Raw genomic sequence first — 27,437 nt, forward strand, 5'->3', positions numbered from 1 at the left:
ACTTTTAGATTTTTTTCAACTTTTATGAACACTCGTTTTCTTACGCTGCATTTGCGTTTTTCCTGATTTAATTTTTGTAAACTTTAAAAAGGGAAAATCTGTATTCGTAAGTCTGGCAATACTCACAACTTACACAGAAAAGAAATGAATAAACAAAAACACTGTGCTGAGCACTGAATGGGAAAAGGTGCAAATGCTTTTTTAAGAAAAAGCTAGTTCACAAAAGCCGAAGAAGTTCGAAAAGTGAGTGTGCAACTAGGTTTCTTGACTTCAGCCTTCGCTAACAACGAAAGAAAAAGCAGAGGACCTCAGAACACGTAAACAAGAAGCAAATGCACTGTAAATAAATTGTACGCCAAATTTAAAAAAAAGTACTGCTTTTAATTTACAGATAACATACTGTATAGAAATATTATGTATACAGTAGTTCCAGAATGATCTTTGAAGATGCTTTATAAATAGAAGCGAAACGTATCTGGCTTGTAAACACAGTTAAACTTCTGTAAGCTGAAGAAGAAAAAAGTTGGCTATGAGTGAGTAGGACCTGCGCACTGAGGGTTCCATTATAGCTTAATTGCGTATATATAGAGTTCATCCATCCTGCGAATGGAGAATCTCAACGATTTTTGCCTGTTATTGACGCCGATACTGGCAAGATATTTGTCTCAGGAATTTCAAGAACGTGACAAAGTCTCTAGAGTAATTTCTCAGACTAGTCTGAATATACAAAAAGAAGCAGACAAGGGACTTCAGTTTATGTATGTGGAAAGAGAAGATTCAATAAAACGTTTTTATTTACTTACTAAAGCATTACTATAGCTCACATTTTATGTCTGCATGCAGTAATGTTCTTCTATCATGTTTCTGACGGATGTATGACCAACGAAAAACTATATTTTTATGTGATATAATTACCGTTCAACAGGCTTCAGATTTTTCACTTGATTTCCACTGTGAAATACTGCTTCTTCCGAAATTTCATGATTCTAGGTCGACGGGAAATGCACTATAGGTTCTGATGAGAGAGTTTTCGAGTATCAAAATAATTGACGTAAATGGCCATATCATTTGGTTGAAGTGACTAGAAAGCTTAAAATGTTTACACCTGAAAGAAACCACAGATCTTAATGTGAGATACAAAATTGAACTTGATACGTCAATCCGTTCCTGAGAAAAAGGTTTCTTAACAGTCGGACAGACAGATAAACGGACGGACGGGAACAAAGCGATCCTACACTGAAGAGCCAAAGAAACTGCTACACCTGCCTAATTTCGTGTAACCCCCGCGAGCACGCAGAAGTGCCGCAACACGACGTGGTATGGACTCGACTAATGTCTGAAGTATTGCTGGAGAGAACTGACACCATGAATCCTGCAGGGCTGTCCGTAAATCCGTTAGAGTAGGGATGGGGTGAAGATCTCTTCTAAACAGTACGTTGCAAGGAATCCCAGATATGCTCAATAATGTTCATGTCTGGCCAGCGGAAGAGTTTAAAACCAGAAGAATGTTCATGTCCGGCCAGCGGAAGAGTTTAAACCCAGAAGAGTGTGCCGGCAGACACTCTGCAGCAATTGTGAACATGCAGGGTGTCGCACTGTCCTGCTGGGATTGGCCACGTCCGTCGGAATGCACAGTGGACATGAATGGATGCAGGTGATCAGACAGGATGCTTACGTACCTAACACCTGTCAGAGTCGTATCTAGACGTGTCAGGGGTCCCATATCACACCAACTGGACACGCCTCACACCCCTGCAGAACCTCCATCAGCTTGAACAGTCCCCTGCTGACATGCACGGTGCATGTATTCATGAGATTTCTCCATACCCGTACCCGTCCATCCACTCGATACAATTTGAAACGAGAGTGATCCGACCAGACAACATGTTGCCAGTCATCAACGGTCCAATGTCGGTGTTGATGGGCCAAGGCGAGGCGTAAATCTTTGTGAATGCAGTCATCAATGGTACACGATTGGGCCTTCGGCTGCGAATGCCCAGATCGATGATGTTCCGTTGAATGGTTCGCACGCTGACGCTTTTTGATTGCCCAATATTGAAATTTGTAGCAAGTTGTGAAATAGTTGCACTTCTATCACGTTGAACGAGTCTCTTCAGTCGTCGTTGGTCCCGTTCTTGCAGGATCTTTTTTCGGTCGCAGTGATGTCAGAGTTTTGATGTTTTACCGAATTCCTGCTATTCGTGGCTCACTCGTGAACAGATCTTACGTGAAAATCCCCCAATTCATCGCTACCTCGGGGATGCCGCGTACCATCGCTCTTGCGCCGACTGTAACACCACGTTCAGAACTTACTTAAATCTTGATAACCTGTCATTGTAGCAGCAGTAACCGATCTAACAACTGGGCCAAACATTTGTTGTCTCATATAGGCGTTGCCGACCGCAGCGCCGTATTCTGATTGTTTACATATCTCTATATTTGAATACGTGTGCCTATACCAGTTTCTTTGGCGCTTCAGTTTTTACAGATGAAAACGCAGCCCCACAAATTAACAATAACTGACTTTGAGTAATGAAGCAACACGAAATTTTATCAGGTTTCATTCCATAGGGAAACCGTTGTGCCGAGCGATTGTATTCATTTTAAGCAGTATAGCGCACAGAAATCAGTCGCAAATGTTCGAATTTTGTAATAATAAAACAGGCAACAGCCAACAATATGTTTTTAGTTTCCTGTTGCGCTGACTCATATTGTCGAATCTGTTCCAATTAGTTACGATACAATGAAAGTGTATAAGACACTGTCTCACTGATAAATAGTTAGATGGAACCGGCCGTTGTGGCCGAGCGGTTCTAGGCGCTTCAGTCCGGGACCGCGCTGCTGCTACGGTCGCAGGTTCGAATCCTGCCTCGAGCATGGATGTGTGTGCTGTCCTTAGTTAGGTTTAAGTAGTTCTAAGTCTAGGGGACTGATGACCTTAGATGTTAAGTCCCATAGTGCTCAGAGCTATTTGAACCAAATAGGTACACAGAAGAGTTTGAGAATCTGCATAAAATGGAGGAAATTAATCATACTATCGTGTATAAATTTTATCTGCTTGTGAACGTAGCACCAATATGTATACACTAAATACAAATTTATGTAACACGCGACTTGTAAACAAATGGCCATAAACTTGCAGAAATTATCTGTGCAATATAAGACTTTATAATACCGTGTCTCGATATTTTTCAACATATGAAGTGCCTCACATCAATATGACATTTACAATTAAACATTTGTTGTACATATCTATGAAGAGTAACTGGTTGGCAACAACAGTACCGCACCACAGCTGTCACTAAAACTCGAACGTGCTGCAACGTATATAAAATGAGGCGAATACGTGTAATATTCAAGTTACGCTCTTACTGCAAGTTGTACAGGAGCAGCGTCGACCAAACGTCACGTGACTAACACGTTTTGATGTTGAGAACATGTGCAGTAGACTATGCTCGTTCCATAGATACGTATTCTATAGCTGGAATCACAGATAATAAATCCACGAAAGTTCTGCGATAAATTAACAATGCAACAAACTGAGAATAAAGGGGGCGCCGCTGTTCCGTCAGGCCTCAAACGACATGTTATATGCTGGTTTTTGAATGGGACTTGAAGTCATGAATAACGCTAGATCATAAAGTGTTACCACCAGCCCTTGCTTATGCAGTCGCTCCTCCCCGCAGTGGCCGAGTCGGCCCGGCGATCGCAGCGCCAGGACCGGCGCGGGGCGGCGCTGGGAACGCAAACACGGCCGCTGCCGTGACGTCACGCGCGGCGCTAACAGTGCTAAGTGGCGTCGGCTGCCCCCGGGCGCCACGCCAGCCCGCGGTCCCACCAGGAATGCGTCCGCCGAGCCTTGCGGGCTGATCTGGCGGGTGGCTGCCGGAGGAGGCAGCTCCGGAGCTGCTGACGTGCTCTGGGAAGCCAGTCGCGTGAGCATGGGAGGACTAGACTCTAGTGGCAGTACGAATTGAAAACAGAATCTGAGAAATGTGACTGAACGTCCGTTCCTGATATGCGGATAAAACACGAGCGATTTAGATGATAGGGCGAGGTAATAGACGCAGAAACAGCGATTGGACACAACACTCTGGACACAAACCTAAAGTCACTGAAGCTAAACTCTACCTACAAAATTTCCAAAGTAGTTAAGCCACTCTCGGACAGCGCGCGGAAAAAAACAAGCAGTTATACCTTTTCGTGCGAACTCTGATTTCCCTTGCATAAAAAGTTCTCGCTTTACTTGCCGCGTCAAATTTGGATAACACCCCAAGCTTTTGATGACTACCTCCGTCATCTTCGTCAGGGGTAAAACCGACTGTGTCGCGGTGCTGAAGTCTGATCAACTTCGTTGATTTTTACTTCTGTAGGGAATGGAAAGGGTAAAAATTTTCTCTTTATTTATTTATTCTTCTTTCAGCTTTAGTTTGGGCGCACAGAAGGGTCCTTTAACTCGCTGCTTTTGGTGTGTGTTTGAAAACATGTGTGTAGAACTGCTAAAGGACTATATGTCCTTAAATTATGGAGAATTACGTAGGGATCTCATTTACGGAGGCTCAAATACTATCGCCTTCGGTACTTTATATTTGTGGTTGCGTAAGGGTTCTACCGTACCTACTGTGGTGAGTTGTGGTGTACTGTCACGTATCATATCCAACTTCCGAAATAAGGTTCGTGCCTTCTCCTTGACCTTGTCTGAGAGGTAAGATTCGCTTAAGGCTCGATGAATGTCATGATTCCGGATCCACCATTGGGCTCCAGTGATCCATCGTAGGCATCTGCTTTGTACAACCTGTAACTTCTTGTAGCTAGTGGCACACGTAGTACCCCAAGAGGTCGATCCATACAAAATAGATGGTTCGACTGTGGCATGGTACAACTGGAGTTTCGTGCATTGGCTGAGGTATGAGCTCTCCAGAAATGGGAGGAGAGCTCCCAGCATTTTGAGGCCAGACGTCTTCTTCTCCATAATGTGATGACTATACAACAGTTTGGCGTCCAGATGCACTCCCAGGTATTTTACAGTTGTTGCCCAGGGGAGTGGCTGGTCTGATATCCGTAGGCGTGCATTGACGATGGCTCTCCGACGTGTGAAGACAATAACTTTGGTTTTCTCTGCATTGACCGTTATTTTGTTCCTGTGGGTCCAGTGGTCCACTAAATCTAGTTGGCGCTGCATCCACGTGACGACGTGGTCCATTCTGGTGCCTGCAGTCAGGAGCGCTGTGTCGTCGGCATAGAAACTGGCAGTAACATGTTGCACCGTCGGGATGTCGTTAATGTATAAATTAAACAGCAGTGGAGATATGACCGATCCTTGTGGAAGTCCTCCAAGGACAGGCCGTGTTGTTGAATTCTTGTCATCAATGCGAACATATGATCTGCGATACTGAAGAAAATTGTCGAGAAGTTTTAAATAGCAGTCTGGTAGTGGAGTGGTACGTCGGAGCCTGACGATCAAGTTGCGTCGCCATACTTTATCGTAAGCCTTCTCTATATCGACAAAGGCTCCAATAGTATGTCGTTTCTTGTTGAAATTGTCTTGGATAGATTCCGTGATGCGCAGTAGTTGTAACTCAGCCGATAGCTTCGCCTGGAAGCCAAACTGCTCCGGTCGGATGATGTTGTGTGCCACAAGGATGTCCAGCATGCGTTTCAGTAGGACACGTTCCAGTACCTTTCCCAGCGTCGGCGGTAAACGTATGGGTCTGTAGCTGTCAGGGTGTGAGAGATCCTTGCCCGGTTTTGGTATTGGCACTATTCTGGCAATCTTCCATGCCTCTGGGAAGTATCCAGTCCTGAGGCAGCTGTTCACTATCCGGGGGAGAAGCACAACAGGCTTTCTCGGTAGGTGTTTCAATTCCGTATTGCTGATTCTATCTGTTCCAGGCGAGGTGATTTTGCTATACTTGATAATCCTCCGAATTTCCTCCGGCGTTGTCAGCCGGGGCATAGTGTTAGTCGGAGCGTCCCGAATAGCTTCCCATTCCGCCGCTGTGTCCTCTTCTGCACGGTGGAGTGCATCATCTCCATCCTCCGTGGGGGGCGTAGACATCTGTTGTTGGTATGTATCCGCATACACCTCCGCCTGCGCCAGTGAGTCGTACAAGAGGCCATGGGGTCCTCGAATTGCCCTTTTGGGTGGCTGTTGCTGTCTGAGACTTTTAACTATTCGCCATTCATCTTTGGTGCGTAATAGAAAGTTGTCCATTTTGAGTTCCCACGTGTGTTGCTTCCAGTCCTGAACCTTCCGCCGGAGTTCTCGGGTTAGTCTGTGAATCTCCCGCCTATCATCCGGATGGCGGTAACGGACCCATCGTTTCCGAAATCGATTGCGCCTTGTCTTAAGTTCCTGCAGTGGTGGTGGAAACTCGTCATAATTGACTTCTTGTTGCAGGTGCTCCGTGAGTGCTCGTTGTTTCGCACTGTTAATCTTCTTCGTGAGTACTGCGACTGCCACATCAATCGCTTCTCTGGTAGTAACAACCTGGGTTGGTCGCACACTGTTGTTGAAGCACGTTTGGAACTGCTGCCAGTCGTGTCGTGGAACGATGAGGCTTCCGCTTTTATAAGCAGTGGACGGCTTCTCATTGGCTGGATGACGCCACGGTGAAAGCGGCGCGTACCGAGGTGGCGGCCTCTATATCCGTAGATTTTCTTTGCGCGCTTTATCCAGCGTTGCTTGCAGCGCCATCCATCGCAACAGACGGAGAACTGCGAGGAATGTAAGAAGTCTCCCTCTGCACTCTTTCTTTATCAATTGCGCGCTTCCATGCATTGCTGAGTGCATAACCGGAGTCTCTGGTGAAATAATTTTCACAGAGTCTAATTTCAACTGCTTCCCTGATGGCAGAGTCCCAATAGTTTGAAGCGTGAGCAAGTAGTTTTGTTTCATCGAATAAAATCTTATGTTTATTTAACAAACTATGCTCAGCCACCGCTGATTTTTCTAGATACTTGTTTTTCAGGTGACGCTGATGTTCCACACAGCGATCGGCAACAGTTCTTATAGACTGGCCCACATAATTTTTGCCACACTCGCAAGGAATGCTGTACATTCCCGGCACTCTCAGGCCAAGATTATCTTTCACGGGCCGCAACATCTCCTTAATCTTCCTAGGTGGCCAGAAGACTGGTCTGATTCCCTGCCGGCTCAGGACTCTGCCGATCTTGCTGGTCGTTGCACCGCAGAATGGTAGCCGCGCGATGTGTTGGTACTCTTCATCTGTTCGAACAGCATCCTTCCTAGGTTTCTTCGCCAAAGTAGATCTGATATCACGATCGGAATATCCATTTTTACTGAATACCGTCGTCAGATGGTTAATCTCGGAGCCGAGATGATCCCTGTCCGAAATAGTCCTTGCTCTGTGTACCAAGGTATTCAGCATAGCTGATTTCCCTTATTTTATTATAATGACCGTTTCTCCCTACGTAGGTCGGCGTCAATAAAATATTTTCGCATTCGGAAGACAAATTTGGTTATTGAAATTTCGTGAGAACATTCCGCCGCAGCGAAAAACGCCTTTCTTTTAATGGTGTCCATCCCATATCCTGTATCATGTCCGTGACACTCTCTCCCCTACTTCGCGATAATACAAAACGTGCCGCTCTTCTTTGAACTTTCTCGCGGCCTGGTAAGGAACCCAGACCGCGCAGCAGTACTCCAAAAGGGGAGGGTCAAGCGTAATGTAGGCAGTCTCTTCAGTAGATCCATTACATTTTCTAAGTGTTCTGCCACAACATTTTCTGTGAGTTCTCCCAATTTAAATTGTTCCTAATTGTAATTCCTAGGTATTTAGTTGAATTTACGGCCTTTAGATTAGGCTCATTTATCGTGTAACCGAAGTTTAACGGATTCCTTTTGGCACTCAAGCGGATGACATCACACTTTTATTATTTAGGATCAATTGCCAACTTTCGCACGATTCAGATACCTTTTCTCAAGCGTTTTGAAATTTGTTTTGATGATCTGATGAGTTTATTGGACGATAAATCACAGCATTATCTGCAAACAGCCTAAGACACCTGCTCGGATTGTCTCCTAAATCGTTTATGTAGATAAAAAACAGCATTGGGTTTATATATGACCTAGGGGAACGCTAGAAATCACTTATGTTTTACTCGATGACTTCCCGTCAGTTACTACGAACTGTGACCTCTCATGAATCCAATCACATAACTCAGACGATATTCCATAAGCACTCAGTTTCACAATAAGCTGCTTGTGTGGTACAGTGTCAAAAGCCTTCTGGAAATATAGAAATACGGAATCATTATGAAATCCCTTGTCAATACCACTTAACAATTCGTGTGTGTAAAGAGCCAGTTGTGTTTCACAAGGACAATGTTTTCTAAATCCGTGTTGACTGTGCGATAATAGACCATTCTCTTCGAGGTAATTCACAATGTTCGAACACAATATACGAGGGCCGTTCAGAAAGTAACCTCCGGTTGATTTAAAAAAATACACCAAGTAAAATAAAAATATTTTAATATATACATCTTACAACTACATCTTTGCACTATTTTTCTACATAGTCTCCATAGCGATTGAGGCACTTATCGTATCTCTTCACAAGCTTTGAAATTCCTTCTGCATAAAAATCACCCGCTTGTGCCTGGAGCCAGCCTGTGACCGCATCTTTGAGCTCTTCGTCGTCATCAAACCGCTGTGACCCGAGCCATTTCTTCAAATGCATGAAGAGGTGATAATCACTTGGCGCCAGGTCTGGGCTGTAAGGTGGATGGTTGATAACGTCCCACTTGAAGGACTCAAGAAGGGCCATTGTTCTGCGAGCAGAGTGAGGACGGGCGTTATCGTGCAAAAAAACGATACCGGAAGTCAGCATACCACGGCGTTTGTTCTGTATAGCCCGTCGTACCTTTTTTATTGTTTGACAGTACACGTCTTGATTAATGGTCGTACCACGTTCCATGAATTCAACCAACAACACCCCTTTGGCATCCCAAAACACCGTTGCCATCAGTTTTCTGGCAGAAAAATCTTGCGAGGCTTTTCTTGGTTTGGTAGGCGAATTTGAATGTGCCCACATCTTTGATTGTTCTTTTGTCTCAGGGTTCACGTACTTAATCCAGGTTTCGTCACTGGTCACGATTCTGTTTAACAATGGTTCTCCTTCGTCCTCATAACGTGACAGAAAGTCTAATGCAGAGGCCATTCTTTGAGTTTTGTGGTGGTCGGTAAGAATTTTGGGCACCCATCGTGCACAGAACTTACGGTAACCCAATCTTGCTGTCACTATCTCGTACAAGAGAGTCTTAGAAATCTGTGAAAACCAGTAGACAACACCGACATTGAGAAACGTCGATTTTCACGAACTTTTGCATCAACTGTCTGAACGAGTTCGTCAGTCACCAATGATGCTCTACCACTCCTCTCTTCATCATGAACGTTTTCTCGTCCACTTTTAAATAAACGTACCCATTCACGGACAACTCCTTCACTCATAACTCTTGGTCCGTACACGGCACAAAGCTCACGATGAATAGCTGCTGCAGAATATCCTTTGGCTGTAAAAAACCTTATGACAGCACGCACTTCACATTTGGCGGGGTTTTCTATTGCAGCACACATTTCAAACTGCCACAAAAATTAAACTAGCGCAGGTACGACGTTCACTCGACCACGGCTTGATGCCGACTGACCTGTTGAGTGCGTGAACGCACAGATGGCGTCGCTACTCCCCCCACAACCCGCACTGTGACCAATCGGAGGTTACTTTCTGAACCGCCCTCGTATGTTCCAAAATCCTGCTGCACATCGACGTTAACGATATGGGCCTGTAATTTAGTGGATTACTCCTACTACCTTCCTTGAATATTGGTGTGACTTGTGCAACTTTCTAGTCTTTGGTTACGTATCTTTCGTCCAGCGAGCGGTTATATATGCTTGTTAAGTATGGACCTATTGCATCAGCATACTCCTGAAAGGATCTAATTGGTACACAGTATTTACCAGAAGACTTGCTTTTATTAAGTGATTTAAGTTGCTTCACTACTTCGAGAATATCTACTAAGTTACTCATGTTGGCAGCTGTTCTTGATTCGAATTCTGGAATATTTATTTAGTTTTATTTGCTGAAAGAACTTCGAAAGGGTGTGTTCAGTAACTCTGCTTTCGCAGCACTGTTCAGATGCTTCAAATGGCTCTAAGCACTATGGGACTTAACGTCAGAGGTCATCAGTCTCCTAGATTTAGAACAACTTAAACCTAACTAACCTAAGGACATCAAACACATCCACGCCCGAATCAGGATTCGAACCTGCGACCGCAGAAACTTCGCAGTTCCGGACAGAAGCGCCTAGAACCGCTCGCCACAGTGGCCGGCCGCAGCACTATCGTCGATAGTATTTCCATTGCTATCGCGCAGAGAAGGCATTGACTGCGTCTTGCCGCTAGCATATCTTATATACGAACAGAATCTCTCTGGATTTTCTGCTAGGTTTCGTGACAAAGTCTCGTTGTGTAATATATTATAAGCATCTCGCATTGACGTCCGCGCTAAGTTTCTAACTTCTTTAAATGATCACCAGTATTGGAGATTTTGCGTTCGTTTAAATTTTGGCATGCTTTCTTCGTTGTTTCTGCAACAGTTTTGTACACTAAAGGGGATCAGCTCCGTCGTTTGTTAATTTATTTGGTACAGATTTCTCAATTGTTGTCAATACTATTTCTTTATATTCAAGCCAAATCTGGTCTACACTTACATTATTAATTTGAAAGGAGTGGAAGTTGTCTCTCAGGAAGGCGTAAAGTAATTTTTATCTGCTTTTTTGAACAGGTATATTTTTCGTTTATTTTTGGAGGATGTGGGGGTTACAACATTTAATTTCGCTATGACAACCCTGTGTTCAATAATCCCTGTATCCGTTTTACTGCACGTTATTAGCTCAGGATTATTTTTTGCTAAGAGGCCAAGTGTGTTTTCACAACCGTATACTATTCTCATAGGCTCATGAATTAACTGCCCGAAATAATTTTCAGAGAATGTGTTTAGCACAATTTCGGATGATGTCTCATGTGTACCTCCAGATTTGAACATATGTTTTCGCCAACGTACTGAGGGTAAATTAAAGTCAGCACCAATTACAACTGTATAAGCAGGGTACGTGTTTGAAATTAGACTTAAGTTCTCTTTGAACCTTTCAGCAATTATATCATCTGAGTTCGGAGGTCGGTAAAAGGACCCAATACCGTTATGTTCTTAGCAAAAATTTCGGCTGAACTTATCACTGGGTTTAACCAGCTTTCAGTCCCTATAACGATTTGAGCATCCGTGCTTTATAGACCGTGTTTTCATAATAGATTAATCATAATGCTCCAAAATACGAAATGTAAAAACATGCAACGTGCGCAACGACAAAAGAAGTCACCAGTCACCATTTCAGGAGAGGAAGAAGGTGTTTTGACGACATCTTTATTGCCTTGTGACACTTAAACTTCACATTTTCGAAATACGCAAGGAAACCTACATAATGCAAGAAAACGAAATGTTTAAAAACAACATAGCCAAAGACAATGGTGGAACAAGAGATGAAAGGTCGATATCTCGAAAATGCTATTATTGCACCACGAAAATATGATCTTTGGACAAAAATACAATTATTTATCACAATAAACAAAGATTTTGAGTACGAAAACACACACACACACACACACACACACAGGTTGCTTATCGTAATACATAAGTATATATAGAGGTCCAAATGAAAATATGTTCTTTGAATCAACACAAAATTACTTATCAAAATATGTAAGACTTCGAGTAAAAAACACTCGTGGCACTCCTGTCAACTTAACTGTTCTATAGGATTGTGAATCCAGCTCACGAATTTTTTTGATCTTTTTTACTGCAGTGTCTCGCAAGCTAATCTTGCGTTTTATGCGCTGGTGGTGTCACTGAACTCGGTTGTTGCGATATTACAAGAAATTCCTTCACAGAAAACTAGTAAAGCAAGTGTTACATTTGAGGGAGTACAAAGATTTCGATGTAATTTTGCGTTACACAATTAGTATCGGTTACATGGTGTAGGAATTCGAATACTAATCGCTGGATGTTGGCGGAAACTCATAAGTTGCGTATCACTGTTCTTGGCAAGATGTGATTGAAGGGTAATTGCCACTTCTTAGCTCAGTCAGTAAATGATTCTCGTGGTAGGGAAAAGCAGAAAGTAGAAGCCAGTAAAGACGGCCTGTGAAGAGTTATATTGTTTTTGTGTTTCTGCCCTGGAAAATGTAGACTGGGAGGACAGAAGATGCGTAGGTGGTTGTAGCAAACAACCTTTCTGATGTATAGCTCATCAATAGAGTCGTTCATATCCTCACTCGCTACGACTGTCTGGAAAGGTTTGTAATTTAACTAAGCAAATCGGCATATCGTCAGTCGATGATCACTTGATGCATATTACCACTTCTTCTAGCATTTTGGCACTATTCTTGTGACACAAAATATCTCACTCAACCAAGTTTCCAAATGACAACATTTGTATTGAGCGGCACCACACTTCCATGTGTGAACGACTTCGACTAGGGAGCCAGGTACAACTTCGCAAGTTACAACTTCATCTAATTTGGTAATTTTGGTTGCACTGAAATAAAATAGTGTATATGCACGAACATGTCATGCCCATTCATAAAAAATATTAATTTTTTTTTGAAATGTCATGATTTGGCACAATAGCTGTATGATGCTTTAATAAAACTAGCAGCTTTAGTCAGACAACAGACCATCCTCAGGTACAAAAAAGCTTGTTTACAGGACGTGCATCAAACCATGAACATTTATATATGTACGTTATTATGCAGGGTGTCCAAGAAGTCTTTCCCCGATTACAAACATTCATAAGTCATAAAACATTACATGGAGAAATACTTTTTCTCTTGAATTGCATGCGACATATACGAGTTTTTCTGTACATACATACTTACTGTTACTTTAATTGTTATAGGTTTCCCGTCACATAATAACAGCGGAATCGGATACCATTTCCAAACAAAATGTATTCAGACCAGTAGAAAGCCTGATGTGTCCTCTGGTATCATGAGACACAGTCATCAACAACAGTCGAGAGAAAATTCCAGACGGCGTACCACGGACTGCCATCAGATGTTAAAAGCATTAAGATGTTGTCTGTGAAGATTAAGAAATAGGGAGCGTCTGTCATCTCCCTAGAACCTGGAAGTAGTGCATAGACAATTCAGACAATGAGAGACGCCTTTGCGAGATGCCCCAAGAAGTCAGTTCGCAGAGACTCAAGTTAGTTGCAGATTCCGAAGACATCAGGGCACTGCATCTTACATAAACAACCTCTTTTCTGTCCGTGTAAAGTCTAGACCGCTCAGTCCCTCCAACCGAAAGGTTATACTGCTCACTATGACTTTGCTGCTGCCATTCTGGCTGAGATGAGGAAGATCATGACTATCTGAAACGTGACCTACTCTCAGACGAGGCCACATTAAATACCAACAGCGTGGTCAACCGACACAATGCTAGGATCTGGGGGTCCAAGAACCCCCACACTGTATTTGAGACAGTCAGAGACCACACTAGGCTGAACGTGTCATGTGGTCATCTGCACAGTAAGGTCATAGGACCTTTTTTCTTCAAGGAAACCAAAATAAAAGCCCGGACTTATCTTAATATACTGTAGTTATTTCTTGTGCCACAGAATCAGCACACTCTGGACTTAATCTTCCAGCAAGATGGTGCAACATCTCACTGAGGATTAGAAGTACGTGTCTGTTTAGATACATTTCCTGAGAAGACGGATCAGGTGTAGCCATCAACTGGCCTCTGCGATCGCCTGACATTAGTACCATTGGATTATTTCTTTGGGGGGATAGGTCAAGGATCAGGTTTACCAAACACAAGTGAATGACATCGCAGCATTACAGCGCAGAATTGCTGACGTCATAACATCCACTCCTCACGAATTATTGACCAACAGGTGGTTGGAATTGGAATAGCACTTGGACATCCATCGGGCAACTTCGACATTTATTAACTGTGTGTACACAAAAACTTAAATGTGTTAGCTGCACTTCATGTTTGTAATCATGGAAAGACTTTTGGAACACCCGGTATATTAACTGTAAGGAAACTGGACAATGCAGGGAGTACCCGATTTACATGTTAAGCAATTACGTTAACGGGTGAAACACACGGCTGGTGAACTTACTACCTAAGGCACAATATCTGACGGAAAGTATCCGGACACTCCTGTGTAATACGCAATTGGCCATTAGATGTCATGATTGGCGAATTCGGCAGTACAAAAGGAAGCGGAGAATGTTGCGTTGTCAGCAGTGCAGCAGAACAGCAGAATGGGTCGGTCACGAGAGCTCAGTGACTTCGAACGTGGACTAAACACTGGTTATCACCTGAGTAACAAATCCATCACAAAGGACCACAGCGAAACTAGGGCTAGGCAGGCCTCATGTACTGAGGAACAGGGACCGTTGAGCATGGCGGAAAACAGTTGTAAAAATCGAGTGAAGTCAGCAGAAGGAATCATTCGTGAGTTACAAAGTGCTACCAGCGGTCCAGCCAGCACAATGACTGTGTGTGTGGATTTGAAAAGAATGGGGATCAAAGATAGAGCAGTTCCTCATAAGCCACACATTTCTGCAGTCTGTGCTAAGAGAAGCTAGAGGTGGCGTATAGAGCAACGCCATTGGACAATGGATGACTGGAAACCAGTGATCTGGAGTGATGAATCTCGCTATACCCTTTTGGCGATCCGATGGAAGGATTTGGATTTTGCGAATGCCTGGATAACGTTACCTACCATCGTGTGATGAGGCCGGCAGTGAAATACTGAGACGGTTGTGTTACGGTGTGCGGTTGTTTTTCTTGGTTAGGGTTTGGTCCCCTTACTGCGCTAAAGAAAATGCTGACTGCGAAAGAAATGAACACATTTTACAGCAATGATTACTCCGTTCAATATGGAAACAGTTCGAAGATGATGGTTGTTTGTATCAGCATAATAGCATAACAATGCACACTGTCATAGAGTGGCATCTGTGAGGCAATGGTTTGTGGACAATAATATGCCTGAAATGGACTGGCCTGACCAGAGTCCCGATCTAAACCCAATGGAACACCTTCGGGATGAGTTAGATGTCGAATTCTCTCTAGATCCCAACGTCCAACATTACTACATTCTCTGGTTTCAGTTCTCGCGCAAGAATTGACTACCATTCCTCCAAAGACATTCAGACAGCTCACTGAAAGTGCCCCAGGAGCGTTCAAGCCATCATATTTGTGAAGGATGGGCACACCCCATATTAATGTCAACCAATAGGCCTCCGGTTACTTCTGATCAAGTAGTGTATAATTCGGACAGTGTCTTGCATTTTATAATTTTTATATAGTTAATTTATTTTGTTGATCTAGGTACAAATGGCCATGACTGGACGCATATCCCATAGTTAAAGTAGTTTTTTGTACCTGTTATTTGACTGAAAGTCGTTGTTTGGCTATTGAGCAAAATCATGATATCTGAAAAGTATTTAAGAGCTATAAATCGTGACCTCCTTTAAATAATATTAAGCCTGACACTGGTCATCAAACCTCGAAGTTATCTATATCCGCAATATTACCCTACGGCACTCTGCTGTTCAGTTATCTCCAAACCTATTACGCTTCAGGGTTGTGAAACTGTTTCCCAGAGAGCCCAGATACGTACGTAGTGAAACTGCGGAGTGCAGACCAGTGATACGTGGTGACTTACCCAGCGTGTTGAGGCCGTAGTGGGCCTGGTAGACGGTGGAGCCGTTGGACGCCATGCTGGACGCGATGGGCAGCCCCGAGTTGAGGCCCGACGCGAGTGGCGAGCCCTGGTTGAGCTGGCCTATCGACTGCCCGAAGCTGCCCATGGAGACACCGCCTTGAGACAGCTGGCCCAGTCCTGCACACAAACCATCCACTCCACAGTCGACATCGGAAATGTTACGACATTTGTCGTTTGAATATTAAAACCTGCCACTCTCAGTGTTACAGTAAGAACGTTGGATGTTTGTTTTTGTTGTCTGAAGTTATTTGGTAAATGGACAGGTACCTCGCTACATATTCCAATCTACCTCCCATTATTTGCGTATTTCCTCCACTGCGGCAGGCCGCTGTGGCCGAGCGGTTCTAGGCACTTCATCCTGGAACCGCGCTACTGCTATGGTCACAGGTTCGAATCCTACCTCGGGCATGGATGTGTGTGATGTCCTTAGGTTCGTTAGTTTTAAGTAGTTCTAAGTCTAGGAGACTGATGACCTCAGATGTCAAGTCCCATAGTGTTCAGAGCCATTTGAATCACTTTTTTTCCTCCGCTGCAACAATTTTGTATTTCCTCTGCTGAGATTGCACAAGGTTTTTTAACTGTAGTTTTTTCTGTTCCTACATTGTGTTAAATCTTTCATCTTTGAACACTCATTACATCGAGTGACTTCACTGTATTTAACAAATTCTGATCTTGCTATGCCTGTGCAATTTCTGTCTTTCAATACTCCGCGCGGTGTCAAGTTGATTATATATTTGATTGCTCTACCATGTGTGCCACCAAGTATGCGATTTATCCGTGACTTCATCCATCACCTGTTCATTTTCTATTTTATTAGCCACTTAATTTTTTTACTTCTTTCTTTACCACCACATTTACAAGGTTATCAATTTATTATTTTCCAATTCGTCCTCTGACCATGATCTCTATATCATACTGTCGGAAATTTCTTCCTCAGTTTCGCGATTCATATCATCAGATCGAATTGTCAAGACACTGAGATTGCGAACAGATCTTATGTTGTGTGGTTCTATAGATAATTATAAATTTGGTAATGGACTACACATTTTGCTAGGGGGACTACAATCCTTTCCGCTGTCTTCTATCGGTGTCCCTCTCCTTTACTTCATTGTTCCACGTACTGTCCCCATAGGAAAGTGTGGCATTAAAGAGTACATGATGATACAGTAGTAACGTACAAGAGCTTAGCAGTCATGACACGCGGATCTTATACATAACCTGCCTATTGAATATGAATTCGTAATCAAGGGAATACTGATCGCAACTCAAAGTGGAAAGGCAAGGTGTCAATGGTGTTCGATGAGGGTCCAATCTGATCGGCAGTCATGACTGATTGGACTTCAGAGGTCTCCACGAGAAATAGGTAAGCGTACCACTTTGCAATTTCTCGCGTTAAATGTGATGTCGACATCCTGCTACATAAAGATATCGGAGGATGAAATATTAAATGCTCTGTTCTCACGGTATTCACTGCAGAGGAATTAGCACTGAATTAACAGAGAAAATGTGCTGCTATCAGTCTTTGGACTACAATCCCAGAGAGTACAGAGGGGCGGTGCACTTACTTGCAATGAAATAATTAAGAATGCTGCAAAAATACTGTCGAGGTGGGCCACAGCACATCACGTGAGATATTATAATCGTCGAACGGCACATACGGAGCTTGTTGTGCATCAGCGTCATCATCTTTGTAATCAAAGAGAGTAGCATTGAATGAGATTTCCCAATTCTTGCAGAGAAATAGCTGTGAATGGTCACAGTTGGGGACACGAATGGTGTACAACAGGTACGTCTACATCTACGTGTTAACTCTGCTCTTCACAATATACTGCTTGGCAGAGGATCCAATGAGCCACCTACAAGTTGTCTCTCTACCGTCCCACTCTCGAACGGCGCGAGGGAAAAACGAGCACTTAAATTTTTCTGTGCGAGCCCTCATTTCTCTTATTTTATAGTGATGATCATTTCTCCCTATGTAGGTGGCTGCCATCAGAAGGTTTTCGCAATCGGAGGAGAAAACTGGTGATTGAAATTCCATGAGAAGATCCCAACGCAACGGAAAACGCCTTTGTTTTAATGATTGCCACTCCAATTCTCGATACTGTCTGTGGCACTATCTCCCCTATTTCGCGATAATACAAAACAAGCTGCGCGTCTTGGTACTTTTTCGATGTCATCCGTCAGTCCCACCTGATGCGGATCCCACACCGCAGAGCAGAATAGGGCGGACCAGCGTGGTGTAAGCAGTCTCTTTAGTAGACCTATGGCACCTTCTAAGTGTTCTGCCAATGAATCGCAGTTTTTGGTTTGTTCTACCCACAACATTAGCCATGTTATCATTCCAGTTTAGGTTATTTGTAATTGTAATCCCCAAGTATTTAGTTGAGTTTACAGCCTTAAGATTTGTGTGACTTATCACGTAATCGAAATTTAACGGATTTCTTTTAGTACTCATGTCAATCCTCACACTTTTCTTTATTCAGGGTCAATTGCCACTAGTCGCACCATACGGATATCACATCTAAATCATTTTGGAATTCGTTTTGGTCATCTGATGACTTTACAAGACGGTAAATGACAGCATCATCTGCAAACAATCTGAGACGGCTACTGATATCTTCTCCTATGTCGTTAATAAAGATAATATAGATCAGGAACAATAGAGGGCCTATAACACTTCCTTGGTTCAAAATGGCTCTGAGCACTATGGGACTTAACATCTATGGTCATCAGTCCCCTAGAACTTAGAACTACTTAAACCTAACTAACCTAAGGACAGCACACAACACCCAGTCATCACGAGGCAGACACTTCCTTGGGGTACGCCGGATATTACTTCTGATTTACTCGATGCCTTTCCGTCTATTACTACGAACTGCAGCCTTTCTGACAGGAAATCACGGGTCACACAACTGGGGCGATATTCCATAGGCACGCAGTTTGGTTAGAAGACGCTTGTGAGGAACGTTGTCGAAAGCCTTCTGGAAATCTTAAAATATGGAATTAATTTGACATCCACTGTCGATAGCACTCATTACTTCATAAATATAAAGAGCTAGTTGTGTTTCGCAAGAACGATATTTTCTGAATCCGTGCTGACTATGTGTCAATAAATCGTTTCCTTCGAGGTACTTCATAATGTGCGAATACAGTATATGTTCCAAAACACTACTGAAAATCGACGTTAGTGATATGGGCATGTAGTTCAACGGATTATTCCTGTTTCCCTTTTTTGGGTATTGGTGTGACTTGTGCAATTTTCCAATCTTTAGGTACGGATCTTTCTGTGAGCGAACGGTTGTATATAGCTGCTAAATTTGGAGCTATTGTATCAGCATACTCTGAGAGGAAGCTGACTGGTATACAATCTGGACCGGAAACCTTGCCTTCATTAAGTGATTTAAGCTGGCAGTTGTTCTTGATTGGAATTCATGAATATTTACTTCGTCTTCTTTGGTGAAGGAGTTTTGGAAAACCGTGTTTAATAACTCTGTTTCAGTGGCACTGTCATCAGTGACTTCACCGTTGTTATCTCGTAGTGAACGTATTGACTGCGTCTTGCCACTGGTGTGCTTCATTTATGACCAGAAGCTCTTTGGGTTTTATGCCAGATTTCGAGACAGAGTTCCGTTGTAAAAATTATTGAAAGCATCTCGCATTGAAGTTCGCGCTGTATTTCGAACTTCTGCATAACTTTGCCAGTCTCGGTGATTTTGCGTTGTTTTAAATTTGACATGCTTTTTCTCTGCATCTGCAACAGCGATCTGACCCGTTTTGTGTACCATGGGCGAACAGTACCTTCACTTATTATAGTAAAGAAAATCAGTACAACGGACGAAAGTGGAGTCGGCCTATTGTCTGTAGAGGTCACAGTGTATGGTCGGAAGTCCATCTTATTCTGTACGGTGCGTTGGAATTAATCCCATACACTTCAGTATCAGATTGCGACGGTAGATTACACATTCTGTATCCAACTAAACTCTGTTGCCCTGTGTGATGGTATCTGTGAATGACGATTCTGTGAGACGACAAACTGCCGAGACCAGATGGTGTGAACGGAACAAGGAACTCCTCAGAACATACTGGAAAATGACCAGATATTAGGGCAATGATTTTATGGTCTGGGCTGTTATGATAAATAAACGAAAATAATACATATCTGCGTGACACGGTCGGGCACAAGAGGTGGTATTGTGTTGAGATAATGATTCTTTCTCTTTTTCATTTTCCTACATGATAATTGTGTCTCACAAGTCGCTTGGGCTGTGAGAAACAGCGAAAGGCGTAGATTATGTGTTTCTCAATGACCGGAGACGAGAGGAACAGACGTCACCACAGTACACCGTGCGCTGTCTGGAAGATTCTGAACTTCTCTATGGTCTTACGGAGACTGTCGAACACAGATGGAGGTTGTTCAGAGTGTAGATAATACAGGGTATTTCACAAAGATTCATCCGAATACACAAGACTAAGTATCCTACATGAATGAAGATAGAAACTTGGAGTAAAATTCCAGTTACGAGAAGACTACAAACTTCGGAAGAACCGTACGATTTTACGCGGGTATATTTTTTACATGCATGCAAAAACGGGGGGTGGGGGGTGGGGGGAACCATTCACCTTTTTTCTTTAAAAAAATTGTGGTGAGGTGAAGTGACATAGCAGGTCAGCGATCTAATGAGAGATCAGTAGGCTCATCACGCCAGTTCATTGTTAATAAATACTCTTTCATCAATACATGCCGTGGTACTTCGTCCTACTGAAAAGTCCGGATAAGTGCGTACAGAACTCGCGCATCGAGGGTTCCGTAGAAACTTAATTATGTATATAAAGAGTTCATTGATCCCGAGAATCGAGAATTTCGACGGTTTTTGCGTGTTATTGTTATCGATATTGGTAAGATATCAAAATACGTGACATATATGGCATTATCTTTTGATTGCGTTGACGTAGACGCTTAAACTTTTTCTACCGCCAAGGGACTGTGGACTTTAGTATATGACATAAGTTTCAACTTGCTATGTGTACCTATACCACTTGTATGAATATCAAGAGCTCAGATGGAAACCCAGTTCTAAGCAAAGAAGGGAAAGCAGAAAGGTGGCAGGAGTATATAGAGGGTCTATACAAGGGCGATGTTCTTGAGGACAATATTATGGAAATGGAAGAGGATGTAGATGAAGATGAAATGGGAGATACGATACTGCGTGAAGAGTCTGACAGAGCACTGAAAGACCTGAGTCGAAACAAGGCCCCGGGAGTAGACAACATTCCATTGGAACTACTGACGGCCTTGGGAGAGCCAGTCCTGACAGTACTCTACCATCTGGTGAGAAAGATGTATGAGACAGGCGAAATACCCTCAGACTTCAAGAAGAATATAATAATTCCAATCTCAAAGAAAGCAGGTGTTGACAGATGTGAAAATTACCGAACTATCAGTTTAATAAGTCACAGCTGCAGAATACTAACGCGAATTCTTTACAGACGAATGGAAAAACCTCGGGGAAGATCAGTTTGGATTCCGTAGAAATGTTGGAACACGGGGCAAAACAGACCCTACGACTTATCTTAGAAGATAGATTAAGGATAGGAAAACCTGCATTTCTAGCATTTGTAGACTTAGAGAAAGCTTTTCAAAATGTTGACTGGAATACTCTCTTTTTAAATTCTGAAGGTAGCAGGATAAAATACAGAGAGCAAAAGGCTATTTACAATTTGTACAGAAACAAGATGGCAGTTATAAAGAGTCGAGGGCATGAAAGGGAAGAAATGGTTGGGAAGGGAATGAGACAGGGTTGTGGCCTATCCCCGATGTTATTCAATCTGTATATTGAGCAGGCAGTAAGGGAAACAAAAGAAAAATTTGGAGTAATTAAAATCCATGGAGAAGAAATAAGAACTTTGCAGTGTGCTGATGACATTCTAATTCTGTCAGAGACAGCAAAGGACCTGGAAGAGCAGTTGAATGGAGTGTCTTGAAAGGAGGACATAAGATGAACATCAACAAAAGCAAAATGAGGATAATTGAATGTAGTTGAATTAAATTGGCTAATGCTGAGGGAATTAGGTTAGGAAATGAGGCACTGAAAGTAGTAGATGAATTTTGCTGTTTGGGGAGCAAAATAACTGATGGTGGTTGAAGTAGAGAGGATATAAATTGTAGACTGGCAATGGCAAGGAAAGTGTTTCTGAAGAAGAGAAATTTGTTAAAATTGAGTATAGATTTAAGTGTCAGGAAGTTGTTTCTGAAAGTATTTGTGTGGAGTGTAGCCATGTATGGAAGTGAAACATGGACAATAAATAGTTTGGACAAGAAGAGAATAGAAGCTTTCGAAATGTGGTGCTACAGAAGAATGCTGAAGATTAGATGGGTAGATCACGTAACTAATGAGGAGGTATTGAATAGAATTGGGGAGAAGAGGAGTTTGTGGCACAACTTGACAAGAAGAAGGGACCGGTTGGTAGGGCATGTTCTGAGGCATCAAGGGATCACAAATTTAGCATTGGAGGGCAGCATGGAGGGTAAAAATCGTAGAGGGAGACCAAGAGATGAATAAACTAAGCAGGTTCAGAAGGATGTAGATTGCAGTAAGTACTGGGAGATGAAGAAGCTAGCACAGGATAGAGTAGCATTGAGAGCTGCATCAAACCAGTCTCAGGACTGAAGACCACAACAACAACAACAACATGTGTACCTGTTCCTGAGAAAAAAAAGGAGTCTTAACAGACTGACAGACAAACAGTCGGACAACATGAGAAAAAATATTTTTTTCGAGTTATATAATACAAATTAACAATAGTTGGAGGTTTTCCTTTACTTCTACCGTCAATCCTTACTTCTTGATTCTAGGTCAACGGGAAGTCCCCTATAGGTTTTGACGAGTGAGTTAGCGAGTATCAAATATGTGACATAAATGGCAGCATCATTTCATTGAATTTTTTACGTTGGGAAGGTACCATAGACCTTAGTAGGTGACATACATTTCAACTTGGTATATCGACCAGTTCCTGAGAAAAAGGATTCTTAGCAGCCGGACAGACAGATAGGCTGACAATATAGTGATCTTATGACGGTTCCGTTTTTATCGACTGAGGTATGAAACCGTGAAAATGTTAATTTCGGCTTGTTCAAGCAATTGTTGAAGAAGCCAGATCTCCAACACATCCAGGTACGTAATTTCAGTAACTGTCTCTTCCGCAAAAATGAACAGACCATAAATATTTTTTTCAGGAAACAGCGATACACACACAAAGCTTCATAGGGCCCTCTCGTGCCTGACTACGGAGTGTGACTGATGTTTGTGGCGGTCCACCTTCTTTTTTAAATGGATCGTAGCTTCATTACTGAAAATTGAACTTATCTATAAGTATATTGTTCCCTCTAAATGTCAGAAACGAATTCATTTTCTTGATTGTCACCCCCGCGAAGGGGTTGCAGAAGTTGAATCTTGTATGGTTTGAAACTGGAACGTCTCCTGAAAACGTCAGAGATACACACAAGGAATGACCGACGCTTTCTTTCACGTCCAGTAGAGTTGTGTGGACTGTTTCGAATGCGCTCGGTGTTTTGAACGAGCATACGGAGGCGATAATTGGATTGAACCTTTTATGAAAAAAAAAAAAACAATGTCTTGAAACTGTAAGAAGCACCAGTGAATGATTTTCGTTGCAGGAAAGTTATTGCTGTACTCATGCTGCAAAGTTGTAAGAATTTGAACTGTTAAATGAAGAACGCACAACGGCTCTATTGTTATGGCACCACCAACTCTCCTCGACGCGCTTACGCTAATGAACGAGCGAGCGATCTAGCTCTACCAAGGAGAATTCCTACCGCCAACTACACGAACAGACAACTTACAGTTGAGGGCGAGGTAAGTTTTAGTTTCGATGTGTAAGGAAAATGTACCCTAAGTTTATTTTACCTTCATTCATGTGGAAGATATGGTCTTGTGAAATTGTTTGAATCATTTTGAAACATCCTAAACATATTGTAGTTTTTTTAGAGTTCCGTACCTCATTCGGTAAAAATGGAACCCTTACAGGATCACTTTGTTATCAGTCTGCCTGTATATCTGTCCATCTGAATATCACACTGTTAAGAAACTTTTTCCTCAGGGACGGGTAGAGGTACCAAGTTCAAATTTATGTCACTTATTAAGATCTATGGTCCCTTGTCGGTGTGAAAAATGTAAGCTTCTAAGAAACGGCCATTTATGATACGTATTTTGATACTCAAAAACTCAGTCATCAAAACGTATAGTGTACTTTCCGTTAACCTACAATCATGAAATTTGGTTAGAAGCAAAGTTTCACGTTACAACAACAACAAAAAATCCGAAAATGGTTAATTTGTAATTAACGAGCAGACGTATTAAATTGAAATTGATGATACATACTAAGGTCTATGGTTCCTTGGCGGTATAATAAACGTTAGCTTCGAAGTCAATGCAATCAAAAGTTGATACTCGCAAACTCACTCTTCAGAACTTACGGGAAACTTCCCGTTGGTCTAGAAGCATGAAATTCGGCAAGAAGTAAGTTTTCACGCTAGAAATTAAGGAAAAAAATTCAGAAATTTTTTAATTTGTTTTGTAATTTATTACCAGATTTCAAACTTGAAACTAAAAGATTGTCAGTAACAGGCAAAAATCGAAGAGATCCTCGCTTTCTGGAATGAATGAAGCGGCTATATACGAGTGCTATTCGCAAAGTAAGTTCCGATCGGTCGCGAAAAGGAAACCGCGGTGAAAATTAAAAATGTTTTATTTACAATAGCTAGCTACACCTTACAGCACGTTTCCTACAAAGTCGCCGCTCCGAGTTAGACATTTGTCATAGCGTTGTACGAACTTCCCAATACCCTTCTCATAGGAGGCAGCTGCCTGCGCTTTCCACCAATTACCTACACCTCTCTACCGCTCGTTGTCTGTATCAAAATATTGTCTTCATAACCAGTGGTTCATGTGAGCGGAGACGAAACTCAGGACGAGCCAGTTAAGGGCTGTATTGTGGGTGATCAAACACTTCCCATGGAAAACGCTGGAGGAGCACCTACATTGCCTCTGCAGAGAAGAACGAAACACATCACAGTTATAATATGTAAGCTGCACGACATCAGGCGAAATTTCTCACCAGACGCTCATTTTTGGCGGGAGACGCTATTTTCTAGGAATCTTTATGTGCTCATTGTGCACTCAGAATTGAAAAGAGCCAATTACTGCGATCGACGGGTATACTAGAGACATTGTCCATCATATGTGCAAAATTTCATCGGATTTCTCGCAGTGGTTTCTATTTCGCGACCGATCGGAACTTACTTTCCGACTAGTCCTTGTACATTATCTAGTTTGTACGGAACCCTCTGAGCTCGAGTGCTACTGGCACCTGGCAAATTTTTTTTTTTTTTTTTTTTTTGTTTACCTTCACGGTGGGGATGTCGAGCTTGGTGGTGGAGCGGAAAATCGCTTGGGTGGAAACCAAGAGGTCGAGGTATCGAATTCTACCCTGTACTTCTCAATGATGTGAGGAGACGCCAGAAACGACACGTGGTTCGGATTCGATGTCAAAATGTAGGCCTCCTTTCCGCAGTTGGTTAATTGGGGGTAAGTACATAACTTACCCCCAATTAACCAATATTTCTGGGTTGGTCAGCCATCATATTAGGCTCCAAGAAGCTGTTCCTAGAGCAGTGGAGATGCAAGAAGTATGTAGATGTGAAATGTGGTGTGAGGTACCTGTGACAGATGTTAAATTCGGTATCATTCCCGCGAGAAAGGTCGCCTGCATAATACTACTGTTCTATGATTGGCTGCTGTGTTCGGAGCAAGGGCGCCGAAACGTTAAAGTATAGTTATCATTATTAGTTAAACTTCTCATTGGAATGACTTCACATTTTAATATAAATATCTCTCAACAGCTATCAATCAGTCATTTTAGAATTATTAAAAACAATTTAAATAAAAAACAAAAGACTGACGAAATTGCTGACGAAGCACTTCGGAAGCGTTCGGGTCACGCATTTTCTGGTATGGCGCGTGAAGTGTTTCGGGCTGTTCGTCACTCTGGATTAGGCAGTCGAGATGTTCAGTCTTGTTGTCTGTGGCAGGATGTGTTTGCCAGTATTCAGTATTAAAAGATTCACTCCGGTAGTCTTGAGGCACAAACACGTGCCACAAATAGTGTAAAGATACATTTTCGTAAACATTGTGTTTGATCATGTACTCTGCTGTATCAGAAGGTGTTGTATTAAGATCATGTAGTCTTCTCGTGTGGCTATATTAAAATACGCGAGGGGCATCCCAAAGAAGTGATACATTATTTCAGAACAGAACCTCGCTAAAAGTCAGTTTCAGCCTCAAGATACAGAACCTACGACCTGCGTGCTGATTTCTGCGCTGGGGACATCAACTTGAAGACAGCAAGTTAGTGAACTATAACAGAACCTTCGTATTCCACACAGTGCAGTGGAAACAACTAGGCGCCTCACGTGTACTGCATGCACAGAACAAATGTGCTCAATGACACGTCATCTGCAGTAATGCAGAGGAGGTAAAGGTGGATGATCGTTATTAACACCAACAATCAATTCATTCTTCCTTTCGTGCCGTAGTTAGGGACACAAAAGACGCCGAAGTGGCATCCAACAGAAAGCCTTGGACCAGGATTTTGAGCTACACAAATGGTGAGAACAGCATTTTGTCTCAGGTCCACGCTGTGACTCGACTCGATACGACAGTTAGTGCACTAACTGAGGCGGCGGCAAGCAGGTAGTTACCTGGCGCCATGCTGGAGACGCCCCAGCGCGAGTCCCCGGTGAACATGCCTGGCGAACAGAGCCCGTCCGACATGGCGCCGAATGGCGGCAGGCCGTGGGAGGGCAGCAGAGCGCCCGGCGTGCGGAACACGTTCGTCGTCTTCTTGCGCTTCTTCCACTTAGCGCGCCTGTTCTGGAACCACACCTGCAACAGCGGCGCCGCTCTCTGTCAGCCTCCGGTCAACGCAACACGACAATACATCAATCAGTAACCTAAATATTAATAGAAAAGAAACAGAAATTGAATTTATCTTAGAAGGAACTTCCATGTACTTATTTTTATTTGTCTGACAAACCCTATTCTCAGGGCTATATTTTATTTGGACTAATGGAGCTATGCAGATGTTAGTAAAAACGACTATGACATATCACTCCATGTTAATGTAATACTGCCGCCTTCTGAAGAAGATAGATTTAAATCTATCGAAACCTAGGTAAAGATTACTTTATCCTTTGCAACTGGTCGGCTGTTTTTAATCTTATTAGAAGGAACCGTCATGAAATTGACCTCTTCTATTAGGGCGAAAAGAGCATACTTGCAAGACAACATCCCCAGCAATCGATCCCGCTCTAAAGTTTGGGCCAAAATTCTGAGTTGTAAAACTACCATAGGCTACTGTAGACTTTCACAAGTAGGCATAAGGTACGATAGTTTTTCTAGCAGGAAGGAAGGGAGATTGGGTTTAACGTCCCATCGACACCGAGGTCGTTAGAAACAGAGCACAAGCTCGGATTGTGTCGAGGAGGGAGAAGGAAATCGGCCGTGTCCTTTCGAAGGAACCATTCCGGCATTTGCCTGGAGCTA

The 27,437-nt window shown here is 42.8% G+C and overlaps 1 protein-coding gene across 1 annotated transcript in view; it reads right to left on the bottom strand.

Moving 5' to 3' along the window:
* LOC124616478 (homeobox protein orthopedia-like) overlaps nucleotides 1–27,437 on the bottom strand; it is a 235,100-nt gene that overhangs the window by 16,080 nt on the left and 191,583 nt on the right. The window contains exons 3-4 of the mRNA XM_047144788.1: nucleotides 26,594–26,777; nucleotides 15,757–15,933 (exon numbers count right to left, since the gene is read on the bottom strand). Of these exons, the coding sequence (XP_047000744.1) occupies nucleotides 15,757–15,933; nucleotides 26,594–26,777 (361 nt within the window). The remainder of the gene's footprint in view (nucleotides 1–15,756; nucleotides 15,934–26,593; nucleotides 26,778–27,437) is intronic.

This window comes from Schistocerca americana, chromosome 5, assembly GCF_021461395.2.
Source record: "Schistocerca americana isolate TAMUIC-IGC-003095 chromosome 5, iqSchAmer2.1, whole genome shotgun sequence".
In the NCBI taxonomy this organism is placed as follows: domain Eukaryota; kingdom Metazoa; phylum Arthropoda; class Insecta; order Orthoptera; family Acrididae; genus Schistocerca; species Schistocerca americana.